This window comes from Hirsutella rhossiliensis, assembly GCF_020360975.1.
Source record: "Hirsutella rhossiliensis strain HR02 chromosome Unknown scaffold00010, whole genome shotgun sequence".
In the NCBI taxonomy this organism is placed as follows: Eukaryota; Fungi; Ascomycota; class Sordariomycetes; order Hypocreales; family Ophiocordycipitaceae; genus Hirsutella; species Hirsutella rhossiliensis.
The window spans coordinates 865,356-893,174 of record NW_025408676.1 but is presented as its reverse complement, the minus strand read 5'-3'; the positions used below and the strand labels follow the sequence as shown (position 1 = coordinate 893,174).

Below are 27,819 nucleotides of genomic sequence, written 5' to 3'. Positions count from 1 at the left end.
ATGCTGGATGATCTCGTTGGCAATATGGACGTGGCAGAGGTGGTTTGGGGATGTTGAATGATGATATGGTCAAAGAGGTAGAGGAAGACATTGAAGCATGAAGCCAGCGGATTGCAGAGGAGACAGGACATTGTATAAGAAAGCCTGAGCTGAGATTGAGCTTACGACAGACATCTTCTATGCTGTACTCACGCACAGCCTTGGGAGCAAAGCATAGCCGCGATACCGGTTCTGGCGCATCTCGCACCGAGTTCTGGCAGAGTTTAATCTCGAACCAGCTCGTGGTTCTAACGCAGCCACGTCTGCTAGACTTGTGGCTCGCGGCGACACACAAGTTAACTTGGTATTGAACGGCGACAGTCGCCGAGTCCTGGACTCGTCCCGGACGGTCTTCAGGTCTTGAGCTGAGAACAAGGTCACAACAACATCCTTTATTGTTGGTCCGCAGAACATCTGTTCAGAGGTTGGAACTAAGAAAAAAAATATTAACAAGGGACAGTGTTGCACGATGCTCCTCCTATCTTGAGGAGTCTGACAAGCAATGCCGCAACTGTGGCTACGGACATGTCTTCCATGCCATGCCCTGATTTAGGGAAACAAACACCAGGACATAGAATAATATGCGCTCGGAAAGACTGACAGTTTCGCCCCTGCATACGGCAAATAGCAGTATACACGTCATTTCAAGTCAACCTGAGGTCCTGCATCGGACGCAATCTCCACCACTCCAGATGCCAATTGGTCTGAAAACCCACCATCCCTACTCTGATGCCATCCGCTGCCATGTGGGTTCGGATGTGAACGGCCATGTGCTTTGCTTCTTCAGTACTAAATGATCTGCTGATCCCTCTAAGCGTGACTTCTATCGGAGACAAAGTGCTGGTCCTACAGCAACCTCGCAATGTCGAAAGAAGGATGATGTATCTATCATGTTTTAGCCCTGTCCCTCCAAGACTCGATGCATGGTGGCAAACTCCTTATCAATCCCTTTCCTTGACCAAGGAGAAGACCAACCCGACGACCAGCATGATGCTAGTGAGCGATAGAACGACCGGATGCAGCACCCGCTCGCCTTGCCTGGCCCCGACTGCGCCAATGATGAAGGGGATCACGGTGCCGCCAATCCCGCCCATGGCCACCGCAAAGCCTATGGCGCTCATGCGTATTCTCTTAGGCAGCAGTTTGGTCGCAAGCATGACGGCGCCGGGGTACACGGGGCCGAGGAAGAAGCCGAGGAAGGCGACGGTGGCGGCGGAGACATCGAATTGGGGCTTCAGCTAGAAGAGCAGCTCGAAGCCGACGCAGATGGCGAGGCAAGTGGCAAGGCATATAGTCAGGCGGCGTCGCCCCTCAAAGCCGCGCGTGGCAACGCCAAAAAGGGCGCGGCCCAGGGCCATGGTGGCCCACATGCTGGAGTTGGCAATGGCAGGTGCCAAGGGAGAGGCGGAGGAGACGTCCAGCCTGAACGTGACGACCCAGCCGCCAAGGCCAGCTGAGAGAACAGGGCAAGTCAGCAAGCATCTCTCATGCCATGCCACTGCCTAAGGAGAGAGAGCCATCTTTCAGCGAGTCGTACCCTCGGCGGCCATGCAGACGAATAAGAAGAGCGCGCATAGCCATGTCACCACGGACCTAAGCGCCTTACGCGTGCCGCCTTCGTGGGCATGCTCAGCTCGGTAACCGGGGCCATCCTTGTTCCAGAAGACGACCGTGAGGCCAAACAACTCGATTAATGCCATGCCCGACTAATAAGTTGTCGCCGTCCAGGGAGACCCCATCGTTAGCGAGGCCACAAGGGTAAAGGAAAAGCGACAGCGGCTCACCACGACGTAGTAGTAGTTGAGCCAAGCCTTGTCGACCTCGACGACCATGAACGCGACGGCGAGGGATGAGAAGAAGGCGCCGAGCGAGTAGCAGGAATACATTAACCCCTGGACGATGCCGGCCTTGTCCATGCCAGCAACCCAGGCGTTGAAGCAGGCTTCAGTCAGCCCGTTGCCAAAACCACTCAAGGCATTGATGGCAATGACAGCAGGGGCCGGCAGTTGGGCGCCCTTGTAGGCGAAGCAAGCGAAGGTCGCGAGGTGGAAAAAAGGCCCCCCGACGGCGACGCCGCGATGGCCTAATTGGCGGTGGATGGGGGCATTGGCGAGGGCGGCTGCCAAGTAGCCAACGGCAGGGGTGAGGAAGAACCATGACACGTCGACGTTGCTGCGGCCTTTGTAGTGGTGTTCGAGCTGCGTAACGAAGCGGCCATCAGCGGGGATGCGAATGCCTCCTTTCCCTGCTTCTTCACCGCATCCTTTGAGCGTGGAGGACCGACGGCTGTAGCCGCGCCATCATATAGTGCAGGAGAGGGGGCATGGGAGGAGTCTGCCGAGGGCTTACAGATGGGATCAAGGCCTATGGACGCGGGTCAGCCCAGCGAACGGTGACGGTTGGCGACGCCGATGGATGCACCAGCAGACGTCGTGCTCACATACACCGACGGCGGCTTCATTCATCCCGGCAATGATGAAGGAGTAATAGGCAAAAGCCAGCCTGCCGATGTTGACCCTCGGCTGGTTCCACCTCTCGGCTGGGCCTTGGGCGGAGACCTGCGGAGGCTCGGCGGCGCATCCGGAAGCCTCCCCGCCGCCCACGGGCCCCGGGGCGGAGGCGGACACCCGCCCCGGCTCGGGCTCAGTCGACGGAGAGGCGCGAGCGCCCGAGGCGTCGAGGCGGGAGAGCTCGATGGGGTCGGCGTCGGGAGCCGGGGTGCCTTGCGACTCGGGGTGGGCCGCCAGGGCGCCGGCGGGCTGGGTCATGATGGACGACTGTCCGGCTCGACGGGGAAGCAGATCGGGTGCGGGCAAAGCAGAAGTCGGCGCAGCTCTCGAATGCTGGGGGCTGCTGTCTTCTCGGCTGTTGAGGTGAAGTTGAGGCTGCGAGGACCAAGTGCGGCAGAAAGAAGATTGATGAGCGGACGGAAAGGAAAGGAGAAGGAAGGAAGGAAAGGCGCGGGCGGACTCCTCTTGCCCGGACTTCCGAGTCTCGGCCTCCATGAAAACTGCAGTCGATGAGATTATGGTTATGAGGCCGCTTGATGCAAGTCGTCTTTCATCACTCCCCTGGACTCGGCCGGTTCCAACCCCGGGGGGGTGATGCAAAGGAGGCCAAGCACGGTCGAGTCCCTGGCATGTCAGTTCTGAGGAAGGTAGTAGTTCGTGCTTCGTCATTATGTATTAGGAGATTAATCTCTTTTGCTATCTACTAGTATTCGTAGACCCTCGGGCCTCTCCACGTCCGGTCATGGCGTAAGAAGCCATGTCAGGCGTGGTTCATTGGTGCCCTCGCTGCGCACCATGACTCTTTCAAATTATACCCACAAAGAAGAACGCTGGCAGCTGTACTCCTCATAAGAGGAAAGAACGGTAAAAGACATTGGAAGAAGAAGAATAAAGAAGAAGAAACAGTCCTGGGCTCGTGAGGCTGAAGAAACAAAGTCACAGGTTCACCGACCGCTCGCTCCTCGAGCTTGCCATGCTCTTCACGTCCGCGTCGCGCATAATGACAAGCTGCAGCTCGTCGTCGGCCTTGTCCTTGTCGCCAAACTCCACCTCGTACGACGTTTCGTAGCTGATTCCGTTGGCGTTGACAGGCGGCCGGAAGTGCGACCGCTCCACCCGCGACGTCGTGCCCGTCTGGCACGGCTGCTGCTTCGAGGCGGCGCGGTTGTATGCCCCGGCGGGCGCCTCGTGATGGGCGTAGTATCGGTGTGCCGACTGCGACAGGCGCGGACAGATGCGCACCAGCAGCAGTCGCAGGGAGGGCATGCAGACGCAGATGATGCCGACGTTGATCTCGACCGTGGACCAGATGCCGACGTCGAAAAAATCCCACGTTGGGTTCGCTGTGTGGACGCTGAAGTTGAGTGCTCGCAGGCGGAGGATGCTGACGACGGTGACGCTGTTTCGCCACAGGGGTCAGTCGACCAGGACAATGAACAAAGGGACAGCCGAGTGAAAAGAAGGGACTTACAAGGTGCCGACGGAAAACATCATACCGACCCCCAACTTCTTTGTCCAGTCGAGCCTCAGGTTCTTCAACTGCCACATGGGAATCGCCAGCATCCAGACGTCGATGACGATGCTGATGGCCGCATTGGACCAAGCAATGGCGTTGAAATCCATACACTGGCCCTGGTGCTCGCCGTCCCACTTCCACCAGTAGTAGTCGATGGGCTTGCACTGAAAGATGGCGACAAAGATGAAGGTGGTACCAAAGAGGGCGACAAAAAGAATGGTGCCGAGCAGCAGGTGGCGGACGCCGGTGCTGGGGAAGATGCGGACGTAAAAGTAGAGCAGGGCGAGCTTGACGAGGGCCACGTCGGCAAAGTAGATGATCTCCATGATGAAGAAGTAGCGGCAGAAGACGGTGATGTTGTCGTACGACAGCGTCCAGGTGTCGCGGCCCATGCCGTTGGGCGCCACAACGTGCGCGTTGAAGACGATGCTCGGCGTGCTGCTGACCATGGCCGCCAGCGTGAGCCAGTCGTCGGGTCCGAGTTCGAGCTTGGCCCACAGCTTGTATGCGAACCGCTGGATGACGAAGAGAGACGATAGGATGCCGAACGAGTTGGACACGGCCACATACCCGGGCGACTTGTCGCGAACGGGCTCGCCACAGGCCATGGCGGAGATGTTTCGCGTCACTGCCGGGCACAATGTTAGCCAGAGTCCAGGACTCGCCTCTCATGGACGGAAAGAGTGGCGAGGAGCTCGTGTCAAGGATGGAGGCCAGGAGGCGACATACAAAGAGTCTCTTTGATGGTGCAGCTAGCCATGACGCAGCCCGTCATGGTTTCTATCAGGGCATCATCGGTGCACTGGCATGCCAGGTCTGCGCCGCATGGCGACAGGCTCATGGCATAATGGAGACATTTAATCTAGATGGGCGGGCGTAACTCAGTCAGTCAACATATTTCCAGCATGAAACCGCAACCCGAATCGACGCAAAGGCTTGACAACGGACTGAAGGCATCACCATCTCGGGACAAAGGGCAGCATACCCCACAATCAGGCATGAGCGGCAACTGCTCCGGGGGCACGGGGGCCGTCGTCTGGGCCACCACGGCTGTTGTCTGCAAGGCCAGCAGTGCCGACGGCGCGACCACGCTGTAGAATCTCATTCTCGCCGCGAGACCAAAATCAACGCACTCGAAGCCTGGAGGACCGGTGTCCTTGGTTCTCGAAGACCGGGGAAGGGAAGGGAATGCGGGGGGGGCTCGGGGCGTCACCACCGGAGAGGTGAATAGGCAGACCGGGCCGCCCGAGGAGTTTTGTAATCCATATCCAAGGCCAAGGAAAGACGACAAGAACGAAAGGGATAAGAAACACGAGAGAGTAGATAAGAAAAGTGGCCGGCTGAGATCGATGTCGTTGCTCCGGTAGAGGGAGGACGTTGCATGAGGGGGACAAGAGGTATGTGCGTTACGGCTTCCGCCGTCGCCGGTGGGCACGCCGCACACATGGCAACTCCACAAAGAGCCTGGGCGGCAGCTCCTCGTACCCTGCTCGCGAGCCCATCAAAGAGCACGACGCGCTGCTCGACAGCACCAATGTGCTTCGAGGGGGCTTGGTCGCGGGGGCTTCCAAAGGGACTGACTGATGATGCCCTGCCGCTGGGCAGCTCCAGAGGCAGCTTCAGAGGCAGCTCGTGGTGACGATGGTGCCAAGACTCGCCAAAGGCTGCTCGGATCCCCTTTGCTGCGGGGGCCACCCCTGTTCGGATCTGCAAGGCGAGAGGTCGAGCTGAAGGGCCAAGGGCTTGAGGATGACTCGATCTTGAGGGTCTCTTTCGTCTTTATTAAAATTATGTTGAACCGCTCGAACCGCTCGTCTCGCCGGACCGAGTCGAGGTGCCTGCGGCACCTTGTTGGGGATATGGAGTCAAGCGGGCGCCAAGCAAGAGGGATTGATGGGACGAGAGATGACATGCCAGCTGGGGCAAAGCATCGGCGCTACGTTACCTGGATTTCTTGGCCTCGCCGTGCCTCAGGTACGCAAGGCGTCCGGCATTATGCCGTGGCCACGGAGTATGCTGGACACGAGCAGTAAGAGACTAGAGAACTGTCTACCTCGTTTGCGGCGACGGCGAGAGCGTCTGAGCCGAGAAGTCAGTCAACCACCTGGGAAATCTCGCTGCCGCCTCTGGTCCTTGCGAGTCCAGGCCTGTCGCTCTTCAATATTCAGGGCGTAGGAGAAACCTAGCAGGGAGACGGAATTCTTCCAACTTTCCAGAAGGCCAGTCTATCCAAACTTCATTAGGTCTAGAGCGTGGAAATTGACACCAAGGCCCGCATAAAGGAGAAACACTCATCATAATCGTCTCCGTTGGCCCCGTCTTTCCACGTTGCCGGACGAGAGCCCTGTCCCCCAGACCCCTCCACTGGCCCTTGCGGCACCCACCAGCCACCCCAGCGCATGAATGGGCCTCATTCAAAGTCGTAGGGGAATCCCGGTCGTTCAATTTCGTTTCGTCACTGCTGACCCCGGGCCCGCACGGCCCGCGGGGCCGGAAGTTGCTGAAGATTCGATAGGCAAAACGTGGCCGCGCTGGGGGAGGGGGACTTCAATGAATGACGGCCGTGCTCAACCATGCAGGCTCGTACATAATTAATGGCAGGGCTAATGGGCATTGTGCTGATATGAATGAGTGCCTGCCTGCACTTTGTAGTTGACGATGCATGTCACCAACGTGGGCGACTCTGCAATGTCGTCTTTGACCTGGAAGCTTCTCTGCCGAGATGATGTTATACTTTTGTCTAAAAGTACGGATAATTGAGCTCTTGACTGGCGGCTTGCTCCAGCAGCAGTCGAATTCCCAGCAAACGGATGCTGTCATCAACTGGCAACGTGACATACACGTCACCGGAGCACGAGGAGAGCCCCGGCAAGGCGACGCTCAGGCACCTTGCATGTGCACGGCTCCTACTCATTGTCAATACGTATCATCAGTCGAGTGCCCAAGCACGGCCTTCAGTCGTGGGGTGCATCCTTGGCATCGCGGCGGTACAACAAAAGGGCCAGGGTGCAGTGCCAAGAAATCCCGATATCGCTGGGCTCTCATGGCTTCGCATTCAAGCTGACCGTACTCTCCTACGATGTTGAATGTAGCAAGCGAGCAGCCAAGCCCTGCACAGCAGCCAAGGCAATTGAGAGTATGAATCACTCTCTGGGCTCTCCGTGCGTCGGCCATAGTCGGCTATTAATAGTGGACGTTGCTTCGTGCGTTGCCAGCTGCCCCTGCCAAGCCATGACTTTGACTTGCATACCGTGAGCTTGACGGAACCTCTGGCCTTCTGCAAGATGTTAGCCCATCGGGATGGAACAGGAAGAAAAGGATGTATTCCGATAGCTTCCGGGAACTTGCTTTCAACCCAAGGTAGCTGCGTGACATGGCTGGATTCGTTGCCGGACTCATGTCACTTCTACTTGCCAGGTGCCTTTCAGCCGCTCGGGCTGCAACGCGTCATTTACGTCCTGTTGTTGCCCGAAGGTAGAATCTGTGCATATACGATGTACAGCCGTGTGCCTTGTGCAACCGCTTTCGCGCTTCACTCCGGCCATTGTCGAGTCTCACAACTTTGAAATGCTCACTCACGTACCCTATAGCTTGTCAAACAGGAGAAGAATCTTGTAAAACTGAAAGCTGTTTACACTTCATCTTAAGACATCGAGTGTTTATCTACCCGAGGTGCCCTTTTCAGTTCCTACCGCCGGAAAAATTGGTTGGATACATGTAGGCAAATATTATCTCGAGGCAGCGCATAATACCTTGTTCCTATTTTTGGCTCGTATTGCTAAACGGAGTCGACTGGCAACATTTCGTAGCGTATCGAGATTATCAAACTCCCGTTCGGTCTTACCTATGGCTTCCAGTGGCTACGGCCCTAATCACACAGTCAGTCTTATGGGCTGAGGATGAGCAGATGCTGGATGAAGGCGAGGGCAGCAAGAGTTCAATGAGAGCCTGCTCACTGGAGTATAAAACGGCCACATATGTAGCCCCAATAGGCGTGAAACCTCTCATGTCCTCGTCTTTAACCGAACATGGGCTCGAGTTTCCCACCAGGACTTCCGGCTGTTCTCCAGCTCCACCATATAGCAAAACCCGTTGCGCTGCCAACAGTCCGGACGGAGGGCCGCACTTCGGTCGCGTCGTCTTTCAGAACGAGTTCCCAACGCCTCAACTGACGCGTGCAGCTGGCACGTCTCAAGACAGCCACATGCTGCCACCTGATACGCGAGAAAAGCACGCGCGGTGGAATATTGCATATATCGGCCGCGAGAAAATCTCTTTAAGGCGCCCCGATTTCTTCTTCCTTTCTCACTTCTCACTTTGTCATTCTCACCAAGTTATTGGACCATCCAAACAGCGATTGGCGAACAGCGCAAACGACGGTGCTCAGAGTTCTCAAGAATAGCCATGTATCCTGGCAGAATCCAGCCAAGAGTTCACTGAGACCTCATGTCAGTCCTGAGCCTCGGGGCTTACCCTTGTTAGGGTGGCCTCTCTGACCTTTGCCCAAAGATTTTTTTTCACGACCCGTCCACCTACCTTCCAGGTCTAGAGGCTTGTAGGTGCCCGAGAGACCGAGATAGCGTTGCCATGCCTAGAAGGAGGCACGGCGCGAGGCGCCGAGAGGTTTACTGGTGCAAGCACACTGACAAGCTCCAGCTCATGATGGAGACAACGGCCGAGCAGCGGGTGCAGTTCGAGCAGTGGTTGAGCCAGAATCTTGTCCAGCCTCCTGCCCGCCGCACTGTCCGCCACCCCGGCCAGCTCTCCATCCAACAGGTCCGAGAGTGCTACCGCATCGCCGAGGCCTGCCTCCAGGCTCACGACGAGGAGGCCCAGCCCTCTCCCGCCGTGCTCGAGCTCTTCCTCAGCAGAGTCTTTCACGGCTGGTCGTCGGAGCATGAAGCTCTGCCCTCCAACCCTTATGTCTATCCCGCCCTCGAGCACGGCCTGGTCGCCCGCAGCCGGAACCCAGTTGCCGTTCTTGGTCCGAGTAAGTCCGAATCTTTGTGCTGCCTTGGATTGTCCGAGAGTTTACAGTTTACAACGCTGGAGAACCGCTCTACAACAAATAACCCTTGCCTTGACTTCATATAACAAAATCCTCACTTGCGGGCCTCTTAGGCCAACTCGCCCCTCTCCCCTCACCCAGCACAAGTCTTCCCCAGCTGAACTGGGACATGATTCACGCTAGCTGACGCGTCTTTGTCGACAGACAAGGAAAGGCCCCTCTTCCTATCGGTTTCGATCATGACGGAGGACAAGTCCTGCGTAGTCGGCCTCAGAGACGTCATGGACCGACCCGTCCTCAATGCAGAAGCCGAGAACGTCGTGTGGCGATGCAAAGGGAGCCTCGCTCTCGAGTACCGCGAAACGTTTGGGAAAGTGCTTCGCCAGATCGACGAAAACTTCCAGCGGTACAACCAGGGCCGTGCTATCGACGACGCTCGCCACTTCATCTCAGCAAGCGCCAAGGGGCAGAACACCGAGGGGCACAGGGACCGCAAGTACCGGTATGCTAGCACCTAGCACTACGTCTGCCTCGAGTATCCCATGCTCTGGGCCTCGGCAGCCGATGTGTTGGAGCCGCCGATGTTGTGGGAGGATTGGTGAGAAGCAGTCACTGTCCTACATCTTCGGAGAGGCAGCTGGTGTTGCTAGCGGCAACAGCACATGGCTTGATTGTCGACACGAAGAGCCGCTGGGGACAGGCAGGGCTGGAGCGTTTGTGGAGGAAGACGTAGCCGGGGGACCAAGGAGGAATCATTACACTTTTGCAGTCATGCTTTTTGAACTGGGCTTGATGAGCCGATGCAACGAGGCCAAGTATATTCATCAAGAATGGTAGCTTTCAGTCAAAGACGGGTACTCGCTCCAATTGTCTCTTCCTTCAACGTAGTTGACCTCAAAAACAGACATATTCCGCTCCTGTGAATTCCAGTGACTCACTTGCTGGCATTCACAGGGTTGACCTCCCTGTTATCAGTCTGATTGACGGTAGCTTTCCTGTCCAGCTGCGCCGCGCATTAGAACCACCGGTATTTCACTTGGGGCTACACGGAATCAACTCACCTTGGCCAGAAAACTCAGAACAGATGCCAAGGTGGCGGCGACGTATGCTTCAATGAAGACCTTGCGCAGCGCGGCCACGATGCACACGGAAGCCAGAGCTTGGTCTCTCTCCCCGAGGCTCGAGAAGAGCTCGCTGCGAGTCCCCGCCAGCATCGAGGATCGGGCCATGTCGTCGAGGTTCGGGAAGGCATCTGCAAGACGACTCTTGGCGGTGTTGACAAAGATGGCTCCTGCTGCAGACAGGCCGAGCCCGAGGCCGCTCATTTGACCGAGGAGCATCAAGATGGCGTCCGAGGTTCCGTTGTCCGAGTCAACCTCGGTTTGAGCGGCGGCGAAGGCTGCCTGAGCAAAGAAGCCAGCACCGAGCCCGAGCATGGCCTGGTAGCCGTAGGTTGCTGACATGGGAGCTTCGACGCGGATCATGCCTGGGATTGTGAATGTCTTAGTGGTTTTCTTGCAAATTGATCTGGTAAGACTGGACAAGAGAGGACTCACTCATAAGAACCGCTCCAATGAGGCCAACCGCCGAGCCAAGGATCATCCACAGCTTGTAGCACGCGGGGTTTGCCACAAGACATCTGCTCGCAAACACAGCAAAAGCCAGGGGCAGGAGCAGAGGCAAGGTGTGCTTCGCGGTCTCAACGGCCGAGGCGCCTCTGGCGAGCTGGAAATACAAGGGCACATAGTAGAGCGCCAGATATACCAAGATGCCGCTGCCGGCAACGAAAAGAGAGCGCATCAAGACCATTGTATTGCGAAGAAGCCGGGCCGGGAACAGCGGAGCAGAGGATGCGGTGAAGATGCAGAACGCTTGCTGGAGAACAAAGCCGACAAGAAGAATCGCGCTTACAGCGTAGAGCAGAATGGTGATGGAGCCTGTCCAGTTGAAAAGAACACCCGCGCAGTTTGCTGCCACAGCGAACGGGACAATGGATCCAGTGCTCAACAAGGTGCCGGCCAAGTCCAGTGATGGGATTGTGCTCCTGGCCAAGGCTCGTGATGTCGGTTGCTCGGACGGGATGAGGAAGACGCCTGCGAGCAGGACAAACAACCCGAGGAAGATGTTCAAATAAAGGGCCCAACGCCAAGAAGGCAGCTCCAAGGCGCCGCCAACGGTAGGGCCCAGGACAAAGCCGAGCACACAGACTATGGACCTATCATCAGGTAAAAGAAATCGAGTGAGCGGCGGTCCAGAACGTGCTGCGCTGGGACACAGGTGATACGCACGCGTAGCCAAGGTGGACTGGGAGTTGCCTCGCAGACGAAGTGCGTACAACGAGGGTCAAGAGTCCATGGAGCATGCCATTTCCTCCAGCACCAGCCCATGCTCGCCCGACAATCTCGGCAGGCATGCTGGGGGCAGCGCCGCAGAGGGCGAGGGCGGCCAGGAAGTTGACGGTGAAGAAGAGAAACAGGCGTTTAGCTTCATAGACGGCGTAGAGATTTCCGAGAGGCATGACTACGGCCAGGCCGCCGATCATGAATCTGCTCAAGGCTGTCAACCTCCATGCCGTTTCTGTCCTGGTGTTTCTCTGAAGGAACTGCACGTACCCTGCCGAGAGCCAGGGAAGCCCGTCTACGACATGGAAATGAGTCGCGATGACCTGGAGTCCCGCAGTTCGATCAGCAACAGCACGGGATGTTGTGGGAGCTGGAGCATAGGTGGCTCTGGGGGGCAGTAAAGCCTCACCGGCTGGATGTTGGCGACAACGGCGTTGTCGAGGCCGTACAGGAACACGGCCGCCAAGAGACTCGTTCTGAGCAGAAAGCACTATATCATCATATTTTCCAGGTCAGTACCGACAGTGTAAAGGCTGGAGTGATGGGCGTGGTCAAGAGGAAAGCAGTTCCGAGCTGACGAACCTTGAACCCCGGGGTTTTCTCGCCGTTACGAGGTCGCTTGGGCTCCATTTCAAGGGTGGCTGCGGCAGAAAGAAACACTTTGAGATCGGTCGAGGAAACGCAGGGCAGAGAGGCCGATGATCCCAGCTTGGAAGTCGAGGGTTTCTTGTCTCGCCAGTTTGTGCAGGACCGCAACTCAAGTCGCGAGCGGAGCTTCAAGTTCTTCTGCTATTCTGCCCACGCCTGAACACGCGTTCTGAAACTTCTCCCACGTGACTAGGGCAGCTGGCACAGAAAATCACCTGTTCAGGTGCTTCAATCTGGTGAATGTTTCGTGGTCCGTGGTTGCGCTGGTAACGAGCTGAACAAACGTCTTTACTTCAATAATGGGTAGGAACAAAACACAGACATTTCAGGAAAGTGGATTGACTGAGGAGACTCGGAGCGTCCTCAGCTGAGAACCCCAGTTCGGCAAACTTGATTGCAACTTCAAAGCCTAGGGTTGAGGCTTCGACGTCCTCTTCATTTCTTGCTTTGTCGACGCCTCTGCCAAGCAACCAAGCCTAAGATCACCGTTCGACGCTTCAATCGTACATATTGCTCATTTTAAGTAGTTGTTGATAGTCGCACGACAACCATGAAACTCCCAATGTCCCGACTCTAGGCCCCAGGAGTATGAGATGCTGTCCGGTCAGTGTCGTCACGACTGGAACTGCGACTCAACACCGGAGGTATGGCGACTGCAAGCTGGTGGATAAATTCCTCAGAATACGCGATGTCCTCATTCTCGGTCATCGATTGGTCCGCCAGTGTTATGCCGGGGCGCGAACCGGAACTGCCCAGATCCAGAGTCACCGCTAGGCCCTTTGCCTGCTTGTCTAGGCTGTCCAAGTCCTCCGCATAGACCGCGCCAAAGGTTTCTTCTGCCTGCTGAGTGTCGAGGCCAAGGAACAACAGCGGAAGCATGCTCGACTTCCAAACGGGCTGATCAGGGTCGGCGGCGTTAACTAAGAGCATTGCGACCAGCAGTACCACCGTTGTGAGACATAGTATCACCGGCAGCAGCAGCCATGGCCACTCGAGGCGCATACAGACGGTCGTTTCCCACATCTCGCCACTTAGGAACGTCTTGAACTTGGTGGAATCGTTCCCCTCATGGTATGCGGTAAAGTTATGGATAGGACCCCATCCGTCCTCTCGAAAAAAGTTAGTCGTAGCGGTTGCCATGTTTTGAAACGAAGTACTGAGGGATTCAAAAGACGCTCGGCCGTTGTTATAAAATTGATGGAACCACCACGTGTGCTTGCAGTCCAGATGCTCCTTCAAATCGTTTCTGAGCCCGTTTTTGCATCCTCCATGAAACAGATTTCTGCGCATAAAGAGCCCCAGGGCATGGTGGTAGTCGCCTCCCATGGTGTATCGACAGTCCGACGGCACGGACATCACCTCGCCTTCCACCCGTGCCTTGGCGAAATCCCTTCTACTCGGGTCGACGGGAACTAGGGAGAAGTTTGAGGCATCGTACAGCTGGCCGTCGACCACACAAGGACTCTTGACTACATGATAGTCTGGGCGATATATCGACCACGAACTTCGTTTGATACCCACTTCCGGCGCTGCTCGAGCCGGCACTGTCTTGACAACACGGTCCTCGAGCCGGCCGTTGACTACGTTGACCCTGACGTCTTTCATGCAAGGATACAGCGTGCAGGATGCCGCGACAACACATTGCGGGAGCTGATTCACCCTGCAGAATTCGCTCGTGGTCCCGGATACTGTCAGAATAGAGATGTTGCTGAACGCCTGCTGGGCTACTTCCTTGAATTCGGGAGACATCCTCGACTCCGCGTAGGATAAGTTGGTGCTTCCAGTAGTAAGCCACGTGTCCGAAAATTTGAGGCTGAGCGTCAGGTCGCCTAGCGAAGCATTGGTGGTGTTATAGTTTTTAACCATGGCGAAATCTTCTATTCTCCAGGAAAAGCTCAACAGCGACGTCGTCTCCATACATTGAGAGCACAGGCCGATGGTTGAATGCGGAACTTCGAAGGCCTCTGGAAAGGTACAGTTCCCAGTCAGGCACTGAGCTTGGATGGCGCTATCGTTTCCCGAAGGATTCGTGAGGCCGGAAACCATGGCGCGTTGGACTCTGGGCCCTAAATCGTACATATCTGGCGAGTCTTCGATAGCGTAAAAGTTGTCGACTCCAGGAACATTAATCGCCACGGGGACTCTTGCGCTAGCTTTCGACGTCAAGCGGGCGCATGACACTGTTTTAATTGCTTGTTGGGTGAAAGGGCTAATAGCCAGGCTCAGGATTGTCGTTACTGCCGCGGCTGCCGCTAATGGATTCCCATATAAGCCAAAGCGGAGGAGAGACAGGAGCTTGAGTGAGCCAAGCAAGCCTCGACTGCCCTCATCAAATGTCTGGAAGTCGCTAAGGCGCTGCGTGTTGCCGTGGAACCAGATCCATTTAGACTGCCCGACAATCTCGGCCGCGACAATAACCAAGGCAGCGCGGAGACATAACGTGAGTAGCGATGCCAGAGTATTGATGTTAATGCTGTACGGCCATCGTGGAAGCTCCTGGCCGTTAAAATTTGCAAGGAGGACGACGATTGCGGCGACGAGCCCCAGGGCGGCGACGAGCAAGGCGATTTCCCAGGACCAGATTCGAAGTAGGTTTAGACGTCGGCGGTGCCGATTCCGTACTTGCACGATTTTGTATCTGTCTCGGGATCGAGCTTTTGTCATGGTTTTGCTTGTTCTGGGAATTGATTCCCTCGCTGGGGCAGAGACGCAAGATGGGACGGTTTGATGGACGACGAGTTTGCGGGGAAAGGCGAACCTGTGCATAGGTTGGGCACCTGAGATGGTAGCGTTGACGGGACTTATAATAATCTCATCGCCGAAACTCAAGTCGTCTGCTGCACGTGTGGGCAAGGTGCCTTGTGATGGCTGAGTTTTCCGGTGCGCCCCTAACATGGGGTCCAAGGAGTGAAACGTAGGGGTATGACAGCATAGAGTGGTGCAGGAAGGATGCGGAAGAGCACCGTAGCCGCAAAATGGGCCGAGCCATAGGCTGATTCTCGACGTGCGTCCTGAAGAGCGCACCGCGAAGTGGACCTCATCGAGCTTTGAAGTACCCGTGAGATTGACATCAAGTGGATGTCACAGGTCCGGCTTTGGTGGGCGGTCAGCGGATTACCCCGCAGATTACCGCCGATTACCCGCTTGCCCTTGACATCACCTCTGCCGGGTTGATGTCATCTTCGGAGCGCCATAAAGCGCGAAAGCCGGGACCGACGACGACAAAACCAGTTCGACTGGATAGCCTGCGTTTGTGCGATCAGAATGCACCCTGTCTAAGGTCCTACATCCTGTCGGTTGCGAGGTTGCGGTGATTTGAAGCATTTTCTAGCCTTGACGCGCTGGAGCTACAGCGGCGCTTAGCGGATGCATACCCTGTCTACAGGCCACTACCGCTGACTGTAGCGACGCAGCCCCTGACGGCCTGGGGGCACTTTCGCCGCCAAGGTCCTCGTCATTCTATCAGACGGGTGTTCAAAATCACTGCGCCATCGACTTTTCGCTACCACCGACGTTGAATTGCCCCGACGCACGTTTGTGTCCCTTTTTCGCCTTGCCTGTCCTTTCGGATGGCCTTGAACAACTTATCCAAAGAGCTGGGTCCACGTTCTTCGTCCATTTGCCTCGCCACGATATCTTCAGTTAAGCCGTCCGACTGGGCCGCCTCCGAACCTCATCGACGATGATCTTGCGCGTGGAAAAGTAATTCTTCTCTGCAGATGGCCGCCATCGAGCACCCCAGTCTCGCTCAAGAGAATCCACAGAAGGCATTTCGCCCCAGCCCTGCCGCCAGAGACGCAGCAGCTCCTGTACAGATTTGACAGAACGGGGGAGCTTGAAGCTCGGAGGTTCGCGCGGCCCAGGCGGCTCGCCATGCGCTCTTCCCTGGGGGGCTTGCCCCTGGCCCGCTTGCACCATTCCCTGCTGCTGCTCTAGAGAGCGGAGCGTATGTCGGACCGCCCGCTTGCGAAGGGCCTATCTCGGACCTGAGGACCGTCTCTCGTGGAGCGCGGCGCCTCTGTTGATGAGCTCCCGCGATCTCCGCATGTTGACCTGCAGCACCTTGGCCGGGGCTGAAGGTGACGGTGTAGGTCGCCTGCGCAAACTCATCCAACTTTGTGCATAGTTCGTAAGAAGCCCCCAAAAGGTCTAGATGTCTTCGCTCAGCTAACTGCTCGGCTGCGACCTGTTGAGTCAGTACTGTGCGCAGCTTCTCCGCAACCACCGGGATCGCTTTTTGAATGACCGTGGTATGGCTGTCTTCGTGGTCCCGTGTGCATGTGTCTTGAACTTTGCTGGCGAACGCTTCAAACTCGGGGCAAGAGAAGACCGGATCCTGAAAGATAGGATGGTCGGGGTAGGACTCGCGAAGGAAGACAGCGTCCTGCAGGAGCACCTCTCGAAGCCACTCCAGGAGTTCCAAGAAGGCGCCGGCGCCATGTTCTGCTCCACCCGAGATCTGAGAAAGGGCTACTGTGGGCCTCTTTCCATTTGTCGAGTTGAGGCCAGACCTGCACGAGTAGCACCACAGGCGGCCTCACGGTGGCCGGGGCACGAAATAAGACCCCGACCATTCAGGGTCAAAGTCGGCCACGGCCCTCGCGAATTCGAAAGGCAGGAAGTCAGATAGCAGCCGGTCATTTGGTCTCCGTTATTCCAACGACCGGCTCGGCGGATCTGTATAGTTCGGGTCAGCCCAGGCCAGGGGGTTGGCGGCTTGCCTAGGGCAGATGACATGCCTGGCCTTCATCCACTCCGGCCATGTCGGCGTTTTGCGTCGCGGCCACTCTAGGCGCGTGGCTGACCTTGGAGACCTTGATGCCGGCCTTCTTGTAGAACCTGGACGTCCATTCTCGGGCAGTCTGGCCCGACAACGGAGCTGTATATTCGGTGAGTGAAAGGGTCGATGCACCTCTGAGTTATGGGATTCCGGTGAATGCCATCACGCTTACCTTGAGGCTCCTTCGCCGATCGGCGGAGCACCTTCGTTTCATACCAGTCTTCGCTTCTTTGGAAGACGGAAACCTTTCCGCCTTTTCTACCTGCCAGCGCCAGAAAAGCCAGAACGCGAGGGCGCCGATGAGACAAGATCGCGGATCTCGATGCCGCAAAGCAGATCCATACTCCATGCGGCCGTGCTGGTTGGTCTTCCCACAGTTCATCACGACAACCAGCGCCTTTGTGGTATACCCTGGGCCTTGAAGCCCTCGTTGGGTAAGTCCAGGGGAAAGCAGTCTGCCAACTCCATCGGCAGGCGGTTGCCGGACCGCAGCAGCATGTGGTTCCCGAGCAGAAAGTCCACCTGCGTCCTCAGGGCGCAGGCGATATCTCTCTCCTCTCGGACCATGCCACGTTGGTGTGGTCGGGTATCTGCGCCGGCGCATACACATCTCTCAGAGTTCCAACTCCCTGTCCATGTATTCCTTCCTCTTCCGGCTCCAAGTCGTTGCAAGAATGCTGCGTTTGAGCGCCTTCAGTGCCACCCTGTGGCCGGGCCGCAGGATTGACTCCCGGCTCTTCTGCTCGTCGTAAAGCTTCTGTATGGCCGAGACGTAGCCCCGTACAGTATTATACTGTAGTTTGAGCGTGGACTCATACAACTCCAAGTCGGAGTCTGACTCGTATTCGCTACCTCCGCCGCCTACAACGATGGTATCTGCTGGGGAAGCTGGGTGTTAGTATGATGGGCTGGCTCAGTCCGACGACCACATCCCGTGATCAACATCTGTTACCTGATGGTGCTCTGCGTCTTTCACGGCCCTCTTGGCTTCCTGAGCCTCGAGGTGTCGTTTTCTTTCATCGGCGACCCTCTTTCCTTTCTTTGGAGGACGTGATGCCACTACCTCCTTCATGAAGAGCAAGAGCTTTCCTTCATCGACCAGGTCTCCCGGTAGCTGTTGGCCCTGTGGTACCGAGGCCGGCCAAACGTCCGGGATCGCAGGCCAGTTGGCTTGACACCACTCCTGTGAGGCGGTCAATGCATGGATCTACATGAAGATTGCAGGGCGCGCATGCGGGCTTGCCTTCCATTCTTCCTGCTTGGGACGATAATTTCGCTTCGTATTCTTCGGCTGGGTGTTCTCCAGATCTAACAGGTAGTGCTCAATGGCCGCCCTGACCCGGGGATCCTCTATCGCGTTCGACATGGTGCAGGCGGTCGCCGTCGCGACGGTGGCAATGGAGGAGGTGGAGGAGGAGGTGGGAGGAGGAGGTGGAGCGCAACGCGCGTGAGCGAGACCGAAATCGAAGGTCTCGCGCAGGCCCCGCGGGCGTGGACCTTCGATTTTGCCGTCCGATGGCGGTAATCCGACTAAGAAAACGCCAGCCCCGCAGGGCCGGGCCTTCGAAAACGACATGGTTTTGCGTGGGGCGGGGCGGTAATCCGATTACCGGATGACCGGTCAGCCGGCCCCGGGACCTGTGACACCACATTATTCAAAAGCATATAGCCATTCAACCACCCTACCTTCGAATTAGCAAGTTCGCATTTATCATGTGACCGTGATATCTTTGGCTGTGCAGACCTCGAAACGGCCGTACTCACTCTGTCGGCCCGTGAATAATGGGACTTGACTGACTTAATAAGACAAGAGGGATGTTTGAGTCAGACTGTACGAAATAGAGGCGAGATAGCTGCCCTAGCGATACCAGTGTTAAGTGGCAGCCAAGGATGAAAGGCAGGAGTGCCTACAGTACTCGACAATAGCCGAGCCAACGGTATCACGACCTGGATGAGTCGGCAGACAAGCTCTGATGATTCGTGGCCTTGTGAGTGTCTCACTGTCGACTGCAATGCCTCGTACTTCCAAACGTAAGGACTGCTACACGTGCAGGCTTGCACTAGGCGCCAGCCACTCAGTCGCGCTCAATGTTGTGGCCAGTCGTCTTATGAGGAGAGTGCTGGCTGATAGATGCATCAATAGAACCCAGACTGCTCTTGAGTGAGCAGCTGATCCCCATTTGGTCTCGGAACCCTCTACAGCTTAGATATAAATTCAGATATCCCAAATAGGCTCACTGGCATAGCTCGATTGCGCATCCATCGATTGTGTATCTGAGGCAGCTCATCATTTGTACCGCCTCCTCGCTGGTGCAATAGGTCTTGTTGGGGCAACAATTGCACAACTTGGCCCTTTTTACCACACATGTATGTACATCTGCGGAGCTGCATTTGGGGCCTGTGTAATTCAGTGTCGAGATTTTAGAAGCTTCAGCCGAAATATTGTTGACGACCGGCCTGGCGGTCGACTGGGCCCCGGCTATGGATACTGCCGTAGCTAGGGCAAGCTGTCACAGAACTTCAGTAATCGTCGTTGCACAAAGGGGCGAAAGTTACGAACAGTCTTGAAAAAGTGCATTTTGTGGGAGGTTGACGGCAACTTGAAGCTGAAGTTGGAGTTATATTTCGGCTGATGACAGTGAGACCTGCAAAATATCGAGTTAGAAACCAAGGTTTATATATGTTTTCTCTCTTCAAGGCTTTGATATGCTCCTCTTTCCTCCATGATTTTCCATTCCACTGGAACAAGGGTGCAAAACCTCACGCTTAACAATGTCCTGTACACCGCTTAGAGTTTCCATCGAAGCCTTTTGTCCCGCCACTAGGACTTTCTGTCCAGCTACCAAAATGCGGGTTGACATGGCTAAAATAGTCCGCCGATGCGAGATGCTATAAATCCATATAAGGCTATTCTCTATACTAGGCTAAATATATTTGTCGGCCTGAGTTCGAGCACGAGTAAATCCATGGCTTCAAGCTCTACGACAGTACGTATTATATCTAGTTTAACTTTACAAGTTGCCCGCGAACTCGTCTACATTCCTAGAGACAATTGTACGGCGTATGTGCAGCCCGCCAATACCATCGTAGTCAGTGCGCTCGAACCCTCTTGAAACCTAGTGTGACGGTCACGGACTGAGCCAGAAGGCTGTGGACTCTATTACGAAGATTCTGCTCTGAAGAAGAGAAAGGAGAACAGAACAATACAACTGGGTGTCCTCTCCCTAAATATGCCTTCCGTACGTGTGGGCCGTTGGCTCAGCAACATGTGGGTCATGTATGCAAGGGGTGTGACGGTGCTAGGCCGTCACACTACCCCCCCCCTAAAGCCGTCGAACACCAACGGTGGAGATGGCTCCTCACGAGTGTCGTCGCAGTCGCCGTCGCTCATGCCCACGGCCGACAGCCTTGTTGTCATCGTTGTGACTCTCTGCCCACCTGTCTTCCGCAGCGGCTAGCAGCCATTCTGCCAATCGTACAGGCGGTCCAGGTGCCTCGGGATATTCGTCGTGGAACCGCCTGAGAGCTGCGGCACCATTCTTGAACCCTTCAGCGTCGTAGTATAGCTCGTCAGGGTCCTGTCCTGCCCACTCGGCTCGGTACTGTAATTTCCCTTGAGATCCTTGACGACAATATTTTCGCCACCTCGTACTCTGGCTCGCCGTTAATCATCTCGGCCGGCGGAGCTTCCACCTGCTGTCCCGGCAGCGGGTCTCGCGCAGCCCTTCTCAACCGGTCGGCATGCAGCACCTTTGCCACCCTCATGCCTTTGGGTAGGTCCAGCTCGAATGAGTGACCCCTTTGCCACGATTCTGAACGGACCCGCGTTCTTAGAATCTAGCCGCGTTGTTGGCCTGTCAGTTGACCAGCCCTTTTCGAAACAAACACCCAGTCACCGACATCAAAATCGGGCACTCTTCTCTTCAAATTGGCTGATCGTTCCTGGCGCCTTTGAGCCGCTTCCACGTTCCTTTTGCCAGCGAACAAACTTTCTTGGCTCGATTCACAAAGTCCTTGGCTGCCTTTGGGCGTCGGTCCAATCCCCGACCTGCTTGTCGGTCGCTATATGAACGAAAGCCGCGTGGGGTGCTCGCCCTTGGGAGGCCTCGATCGAGTCATGCCTGTTGAGTCGTGCGGCGTGGAGTTATGCGCGAAGTCTAACGCCGCCAGATGCTCACTCCAATCGTCTTGAAAATACGACACGTAAAACGTCAAGCGTTGGTCAAGATACTGGTTGGTAATCTCCACGCCTCCTTGAGTCTGCGCATGGTAGGCACTGCCGAATTTGTGCTCTGTTCCCGTCATCTCGTTGACCTTGGCCATGAATTTCGAAATGAACTGTGGTCCGTTGTCCGAGAGCCAAATCTTCGGTAGACCGAGGTGACCAAACACGCGGCGGTAATATCGCTTGGCCAGTCTTTCGGCGGTGTCTGTCTTTTTCCCCGGAATCGTGAGAATCAGCTTGCTCAGCTTGCAGATGAACGTCCAAACGTAGTCGAATCCATTTCGATCATTCGGCATGTCCTTTCCGTCCACCAGCACGGTATGCCAAGGTTCCTCTGGGACGGGCAACGAATGGAGCAATCCAGGTGACTTATCTTTCCACACCTTGTTCCTACGGCATGCCTGGCAATTGCGTGCGTAGCGCGCGAGATCCTCATCCATACGTGGCCAGTAATAGAACGGCCGCAGCATCGCCTTCATCTTGTTCTTCCGGGATGACCCCTTGATTTGGGTTCGTGGACTTCCCGGATTAAGGCAGTTCGCAGTGCGAGCCCTTCTGACGAGTACTCCGGCACCCAGATACGATCTCCCTTCCGCCGGTCCTCCTTGGGAATCTGTTTCTCATTTTCCCGGACAATCAGCTCCACAAGGAACACTCCGGCTGGTGCCTCCCCAGGTACTGCTGGGCCGCGGTCCTCAGAATTTGCCGCGATGTCTAGGGGAGCAGCTTCGACATGTGTCTCCTCGAGAACTTCTGCGGGTACCCGATCGTTCGGGACCAGTTCCATGGTGCGGGAATCCAGGTCTCTGGCTCTGACGGTCTCGAAGTTCTCGCTTTTCCGGGACAGGGCATCTGCAATTATGTTCTCCTTCCCGGGTCGGTATGTCATCTTGTAGTCAAATTCCGACAGAATCTGTGCCCAACGGGCTTGTCGAGATGATAAAACCCGCTTTGTCGCAAAGTACTTGAGAGCTTCATGGTCCGTTACTACTTCAAAGGGCCCCAACCAGCTCTGGCCTCCACTCTTCTAGGGCGCGGATGATGGCGAGGAATTCTCGGTCTTGGATAGGCCATACCGTCTCTGTTGACGACAAGGTCTTGGAGAAGTAGGCCACCGGCTTCCATGAGTTGTCGTTCTGTTGTTGTAAAGCGGTGGCGCCTACCGAATGCTTTGACGCATCAGTCTCTATCCGAGTCAGGGCGCCTATCTTCCAGAAGCCCATTCCGGGAGCTCGGACCAGGGCTTCCTTGAGTGCTTCAAAAGCCGCTTCCTCTTGCTTGCCGATCTTGAAGATTGCCCCTTTTTTTAGGAGCTCGTTGAGCGGGTGCGCCAGCTCGCTTACTTCTTTCGAGAAGCGTCGGACAAAGTTAACCAATCCGAGGAAAGATCGGATGGCTTTCGTAGATTTTAGGTCCGACAGCCTCCACTCAAGGATGGCCTGTTTCTTCTTAGGGTCAAGGGCGATACCTTCCCGCCTTAATCACCAGCCCGAGGTAATCCACCTCGGTGACGCAAAAGGAGCTCTTCTTGATGTCGCCCTGTAGGCCTGCCGCTGCCAGTCGTCGAATGACTTCCTCGGTCTGGCGCACGTTTTCCTCGGCCGACTCTGAATAGATCAGGATGTCGTCGGCGTACGAACTGCAGTAGATGTCCAGGATATCCCTCAGGCAGTCGTTGATAAAGCATTGAAAGATTGCTGGGCCGTTCGTCAGCCCAAAGGGCATCACCTTCCAACGGAAAGTTCCCAGCCGGCACCGAAATGCCGTCAGATCCATACTTTCGAGGGCCATTCGCAACCTATGGAAGGCTTGACGGATGTCGATTTTTGTAAAAAACTTGGCGCTTGCTAGTTTTACCAGGGTATCTTCTAACAGAGGCATGGGGTACTTCATCTTTGCACTGGCGTCGTTGAGGTCCCGGTAGTCGATCACGAATCTCAATCCATGCCCATGTCACCCTTGGGCACAAAGAAGGCTGGTGAGGCAAATCCAGGCCAGCAGCTCTCGATGAAACCCTTGTCCAGGTAATCTTGAATCGTCTTTCGGAGTAGTTCGTCTAGATGATGTGGGTTGCGGTAGACACCTCTCGAACGCTCTGGCAATGGCTTGGTCAGGTAGATCTTCATGTCCCTCCCTGGGCCGCGGAGAGGAGGCAACTGGTTAGACTCCTTCTTCGAGAAAATCCAGCCAGATGGCCCAGCGGGGTCGGGAGTTTCTCTTTGATCAGGCGGACCGTCTCGTCATCCTCACCCCGTGGAAGTGGGATAACTGGGCGGGTGTCCTTCGGTGGTACCTTAGGCATCTCTGGCGTTTGCGGGTTCACGTGAGCCACCGTAACACTTCTTCGAGCCAATTCTCCGAGGCGCGATGCACTCTGAATTCCCTTAAGGCGGGCTGTCAGCAGCCCTGAAGTTCCCGGTCCTGTTGCGGGTTTAGAAAGCTGGCAACCACCCCGTCGGCCTGCAGAGTCGTGGTCGTGGGGTGGTCCATCCTGTGGCAATTGACTCTGGTCGACTTGGGTCCCCTTTGCTCCCGGAGACGCTAGTTCATGAATTCTTGGGGCTTGCGCTTGTGCCGAACACGTTGGCGGCCCGCCGGCATTGCTCTCCTGGCCGGCCAGACGCTGGTCGGTAGCAAGGCGACCACAGTCACGGATGACGTCCTCTTGGTCGTCCGTTTTCCCCTTCCTTGGATAGGCTCCGTACCGGAAACAGCGCGGATTTGCTGCGGATTATCGGCGTCGACTCGCGTGGTTGGAATCGTCGGGTTTCGCCAGGACGGCTTCCCCAGACTGTCTCGTCTTCGGCCCGATAATCTCGTCGCGCCTTCCCGTCCTGATGACCAGAGAAGTTTCCTGAGTCCAGGCGCAACGGCGACCCTGTGTTGTTCAAACCATTTCCTGCCAATGATGATGTCGTAGTCCATCCGGACGACCAAGAATGGTAAGTTCTTTAGGAGTCGTCCATCAATCTCGAAGTCCATAAAAAAAACCTCCTTGATCGGGTGTTTGTGCTTGACTCCCGCGTAATCCTTTAGGTGAATTGGCTGATCAAGCCTCTTCCTCTGGGCCCCAAGTTGTGAGGCCGCTCTTCTCGCTAACCTATGGTTAATGGCGAGATACATACTCGCTCCGGTGTCTGCAAGGGCACGAATGAGAATAGACATGTTGTTCAATTTAAGGCGAGATGAGATTGTCAGCTGTTTGCCCCCTATGAGTCTGTCCAAATCCGCCGCTCCAATCACAGACACCAAGTCGGCCAGGAACGAGACTTTGTCCTGGCCTACTCGTTTTCCGACCCGAACTGCTCGAGTCTGGGTCGCAAACCTTGCCCTTGCCCGTGGCGGTGTTGGTTGTCGCTGCGCTGACTGGGGCCGCCTGCTCTCCACGGTCTTCGTGGTTGCCTTTCCGGGTGTTGTTGTTGCGGGTGCGACAGAATGGGGCGATATGCCCAGATTCTCCGCACCGGTAGCACAGGTTATTGATGCGGCGACGTTCCTCTCTTCCTCGGAGATACGGTTCCCTCCAGCTTCCCGGCTAGCCCCTTCGTTGCCAGTTTGTTCCCGGTGGCGACCACGGGCATTGTTACGGTTGCCGCCATTGTTCCGAACCCCTCGGGCACCACTACTACTAGAGTGGTTGCGCTTCTTTTGCGCTTCGGAAAAGTTGTGGCGGGCCACGAACACCTGGTGCTGTGCTGACTCACAGAAGTCCTCGTAGCGCACTTTCGTATCGTAGACCCTCTCGACCACCGCTTGGTTGACCGGAGCAGGAAGAGAGTCCCACAGGGTCTGTTTCTGCATTGAAGGTTGGTACCCGCCGCCTCGTACATGGAGTTGAATTCCCAAGAAAATATTGAAGTCCTTCTTCCAATCGTATTTGCAGACACGCAGCTGGGCGCGGGCGTCGGCGCCTTTGTTTGGGTTTGTGTGCGCTGTCTGGAGGACCTGGATTAGTTCGGCCAATGTTGTGAAAGGCCGAGTCAGCGAGTGGTGGCGTCCTTCTACGGTCTTATACGCGGTGCCCTCGAGACGCGTAATCACGAAGTTGATCCGCGTCTTCTCAGAGGCGAAAGTATCGTTGTCCTCCTCGAACTTGCCCTCTACTTGCTTAATCCAGCTTTCAAACGAGGGAGTCCCTTCGCCGGAGAACATGGTGGGTTTCTCTCCCCGACGTTTCCGTCCCTCTCTATAGTTTGGGTTGGTGCCATCCATCGACTCATATCTCCGGAAGGCTAAAAGGGCCGCATATCCTGACGGCCGGAATTCTTCGCGGTCGTCAAAGGCTGTTCCTTCCCGTTGGCCTGGTGTGCTGACTTCATCTTCACCATATTGGCTGTCTCTTGGCTCGGTCACTCGTACTTGGGCGACCAAACGGGCCACTTCTCGGCTGATGTGGTCGGTTAATTGCTGTCTCTGCTCGGGAGACAATTCGGTGAACAAGCCGCTGCTGCCCTCCTGATTGGTTCTGTCAGCCATTTTAGGTCCCTGTCCTTCCTGGATGGTTATGTGCGATTCGATGGTCCCTGAACTGTTTCTTTGGTCTTGATCTCGGTCTTGATCTTGGTCTTGGTCTTGGTCTTGGTCTTGGTCTTGGTATTGATCTTGATCTTGGTCTTGGTCTTGGTCTTGGTCTTGGTCTTGGTCTTGGTCTTGGTCTTGGTCTTGGTCTTGATCTTCGATGCTTGGTAAGACGGGTCGTGGGAGCTGCGATCTATGGAGGGCCGTGTCCTGTTCAAGTGGGCCGGCCGAGCGCAGTCTTGGCATGGGGTAAAGTCGTGGCGTTCTTATGAATCGCTCGGCAGCGATGGCGTGGTAGAGAGCAGAATAGTGTGACGGTCACGGACTGAGCCAGAAGGCTGTGGACTCTATTACGAAGATTCTGCTCTGAAGAAGAGAAAGGAGAACAGAACAATACAACTGGGTGTCCTCTCCCTAAATATGCCTTCCGTACGTGTGGGCCGTTGGCTCAGCAACATGTGGGTCATGTATGCAAAGGGGGTGTGACGGTGCTAGGCCGTCACACCTAGTAAGGCTGTTATATGCCTTATATCGGTACCATAACCTTATCTATAATATTTAGTCTTCGAGAGGTAATTATTCTGCAGGGGCCGTTAATAAGAGCGGTCTCGAAGCCGGGTCGGACTTGGCGGCCTCGAGGGGCCCGAGTGAAGGGGAGGTGGCGACTCTATAATCGTAGATTTCGAAAGAAAAGAGGCTTCGCGGAAAGCTTCACTTGGAATGGTGGCGTGAGTGCGGCGGGGAACGTATCTTGGCTCACATTGTGCCGGCGCTCTTACACGTAGCATGTGGAAAAGGCCAGTGGATAGCTAAACGACAAGGTCATTGTAAAATGTCATGAGAAGGGCGGTGTACCGAGTTCATTTCCAGCCATCTCCATCTTCTCTACACGTAATTCTGGGATACTCTTGTGCACCAACGCGACGTAGCTCAGTAGGACATGGAAGTTTCTCGCTTCGGTACCCTTCTGCTTAGCCTTTCATCCAACTGACAATGTATGGGAGACTTGGCATGCAAGGGGCCATTGCTTGGGAAGACTCGGCAACTAACTGCGAACAAACATATTAGCATCGGTCGTACTACAGTAGATGCAGCGCATGTGTGATCTAGCATTGGCATGCCGGTAAAGAAAGGTTTAATGCTAACTCAGTTCACGGTCAGGTGAGCCCATTCACTGGAACGAAAAGTATGCAAGGAATACACATGTATGCACATCACGAATAACTTATTGGAGAAGCTCTATAAAACGAAAGACTTCTATGCGAAATTAGAAGCTAACGTCACTAGTTCATTCATTTTGAATTCACCACCCTATTCCAAATGATATCCGTTCTAATCACTTCGGCAAAGAATATCTCGAAATTGCAGACAGCCCAATCCACATGCTTGCCAACAGCTCAAGTGACCTCTGCCCGACTTTCGAGAAAATATAGGTGTGCCGCCACACTTGAGAGGTTGACAATGCGTGGCACGAATCCCAGATATGGCAAGGCTGCTTTTGATGCTTGCTGGCAGACGTAAGTTCATTTCGAGCCAACTTGAATGCATTTCCGACTACCAACCCCGGGATCTCCCAGTAAGCACGGCAGTCATAACGAGAAGAGAAAACAATCCTATAGTGGTGGAGCTAGCAGTTTCCGCGGCAAGGATCCAACTATGGAGAAGCAAAGCAAGAAGCCCCTTATTGTGGCTCACCCGCAATCGGGGACGAAAGTGGGAAACCACAAAACTACGACTCGAACTCATCTGTCGTTTTCTTCGAATGGCTAGACCGTTCAGTAGCAACTCGGAGGTAAGTTCCTTTAGTTACGAGCATACCCGTAGGTACATGGGGTATTCCTTACGAGGCGTCGAAAGAAGTGTCTGTGGGAAACCCCTCCGTTCAGGACGGGCAGTGGATGAGTTGCCAGTCGTTGAAAATTTACCTGTGAAGATCTTGAACAGAATCTGCCACTTCTCTTTTCCCTTTGATCATCGTCAAAATGGAGGTAGACTGCCTTGAAAGGATTGATCTCACCTTGGCCTTGACGATTACGGCTGATGGGATGATGTGCTTAACATCTCGGAAGAGAATACGCTTAATTGTGTCTCCGAAGAAGGATAGAATGGCCGCGACGACTATTTATTAAGGATAGGTGCGAGGTGGCGGACTCAGTCGACGTAACTTGAAGCCACCACCTCGTAGCTACCCTTGCATCAAGCAGAGGCCGCGACGGTGGCTACAAATTATCTA

The 27,819-nt window shown here is 55.4% G+C and overlaps 8 protein-coding genes across 8 annotated transcripts; 1 reads left to right on the top strand and 7 right to left on the bottom strand.

Annotated features, from left to right (window-relative positions):
* Positions 1-1,277: 1,277 nt before the first annotated feature.
* Positions 1,278-2,807, bottom strand: HRG_08393 (major facilitator superfamily transporter; the record flags this gene model as incomplete). Its single annotated transcript, XM_044866864.1, has 5 exons — positions 1,278-1,492; positions 1,577-1,745; positions 1,824-2,237; positions 2,484-2,597; positions 2,643-2,807. 5 exons carry the CDS (start codon positions 2,805-2,807, stop codon positions 1,278-1,280), a joined length of 1,077 nt encoding a protein of 358 aa, XP_044717751.1.
* A 678-nt stretch (positions 2,808-3,485) lies between these two features.
* HRG_08392 (CFEM domain-containing protein) lies at positions 3,486-5,170 on the bottom strand (the record flags this gene model as incomplete). The annotated part of the gene is made up of 4 exons (XM_044866863.1): positions 3,486-3,948; positions 4,021-4,693; positions 4,795-4,927; positions 5,051-5,170. The coding sequence occupies 4 exons, from the start codon at positions 5,168-5,170 to the stop codon at positions 3,486-3,488; spliced, it is 1,389 nt and encodes a 462-aa protein (XP_044717750.1).
* A 3,557-nt stretch (positions 5,171-8,727) lies between these two features.
* On the top strand, positions 8,728-9,591 carry HRG_08391 (uncharacterized protein; the record flags this gene model as incomplete). The annotated part of the gene is made up of 2 exons (XM_044866862.1): positions 8,728-9,055; positions 9,278-9,591. 2 exons carry the CDS (start codon positions 8,728-8,730, stop codon positions 9,589-9,591), a joined length of 642 nt encoding a protein of 213 aa, XP_044717749.1.
* A 416-nt stretch (positions 9,592-10,007) lies between these two features.
* On the bottom strand, positions 10,008-12,045 carry HRG_08390 (major facilitator superfamily domain-containing protein; the record flags this gene model as incomplete). Its single annotated transcript, XM_044866861.1, has 7 exons — positions 10,008-10,076; positions 10,135-10,559; positions 10,630-11,288; positions 11,362-11,619; positions 11,686-11,738; positions 11,825-11,905; positions 11,998-12,045. The coding sequence occupies 7 exons, from the start codon at positions 12,043-12,045 to the stop codon at positions 10,008-10,010; spliced, it is 1,593 nt and encodes a 530-aa protein (XP_044717748.1).
* Positions 12,046-12,636: 591 nt separating this feature from the next.
* On the bottom strand, positions 12,637-14,727 carry HRG_08389 (uncharacterized protein; the record flags this gene model as incomplete). The annotated part of the gene is made up of 3 exons (XM_044866860.1): positions 12,637-13,456; positions 13,502-14,315; positions 14,388-14,727. The coding sequence occupies 3 exons, from the start codon at positions 14,725-14,727 to the stop codon at positions 12,637-12,639; spliced, it is 1,974 nt and encodes a 657-aa protein (XP_044717747.1).
* An 838-nt stretch (positions 14,728-15,565) lies between these two features.
* On the bottom strand, positions 15,566-17,410 carry HRG_08388 (centromere DNA-binding protein complex CBF3 subunit; the record flags this gene model as incomplete). Its single annotated transcript, XM_044866859.1, has 8 exons — positions 15,566-15,637; positions 15,736-15,776; positions 16,021-16,177; positions 16,265-16,536; positions 16,605-16,740; positions 16,803-16,942; positions 17,016-17,105; positions 17,254-17,410. The coding sequence occupies 8 exons, from the start codon at positions 17,408-17,410 to the stop codon at positions 15,566-15,568; spliced, it is 1,065 nt and encodes a 354-aa protein (XP_044717746.1).
* Positions 17,411-20,905: 3,495 nt separating this feature from the next.
* Positions 20,906-22,961, bottom strand: HRG_08387 (integrase core domain-containing protein; the record flags this gene model as incomplete). The annotated part of the gene is made up of 5 exons (XM_044866858.1): positions 20,906-21,313; positions 21,748-22,095; positions 22,145-22,507; positions 22,554-22,707; positions 22,942-22,961. The coding sequence occupies 5 exons, from the start codon at positions 22,959-22,961 to the stop codon at positions 20,906-20,908; spliced, it is 1,293 nt and encodes a 430-aa protein (XP_044717745.1).
* A 2,609-nt stretch (positions 22,962-25,570) lies between these two features.
* On the bottom strand, positions 25,571-26,053 carry HRG_08386 (uncharacterized protein; the record flags this gene model as incomplete). The annotated part of the gene is made up of 2 exons (XM_044866857.1): positions 25,571-25,779; positions 26,020-26,053. The coding sequence occupies 2 exons, from the start codon at positions 26,051-26,053 to the stop codon at positions 25,571-25,573; spliced, it is 243 nt and encodes an 80-aa protein (XP_044717744.1).
* Positions 26,054-27,819: the final 1,766 nt, after the last annotated feature.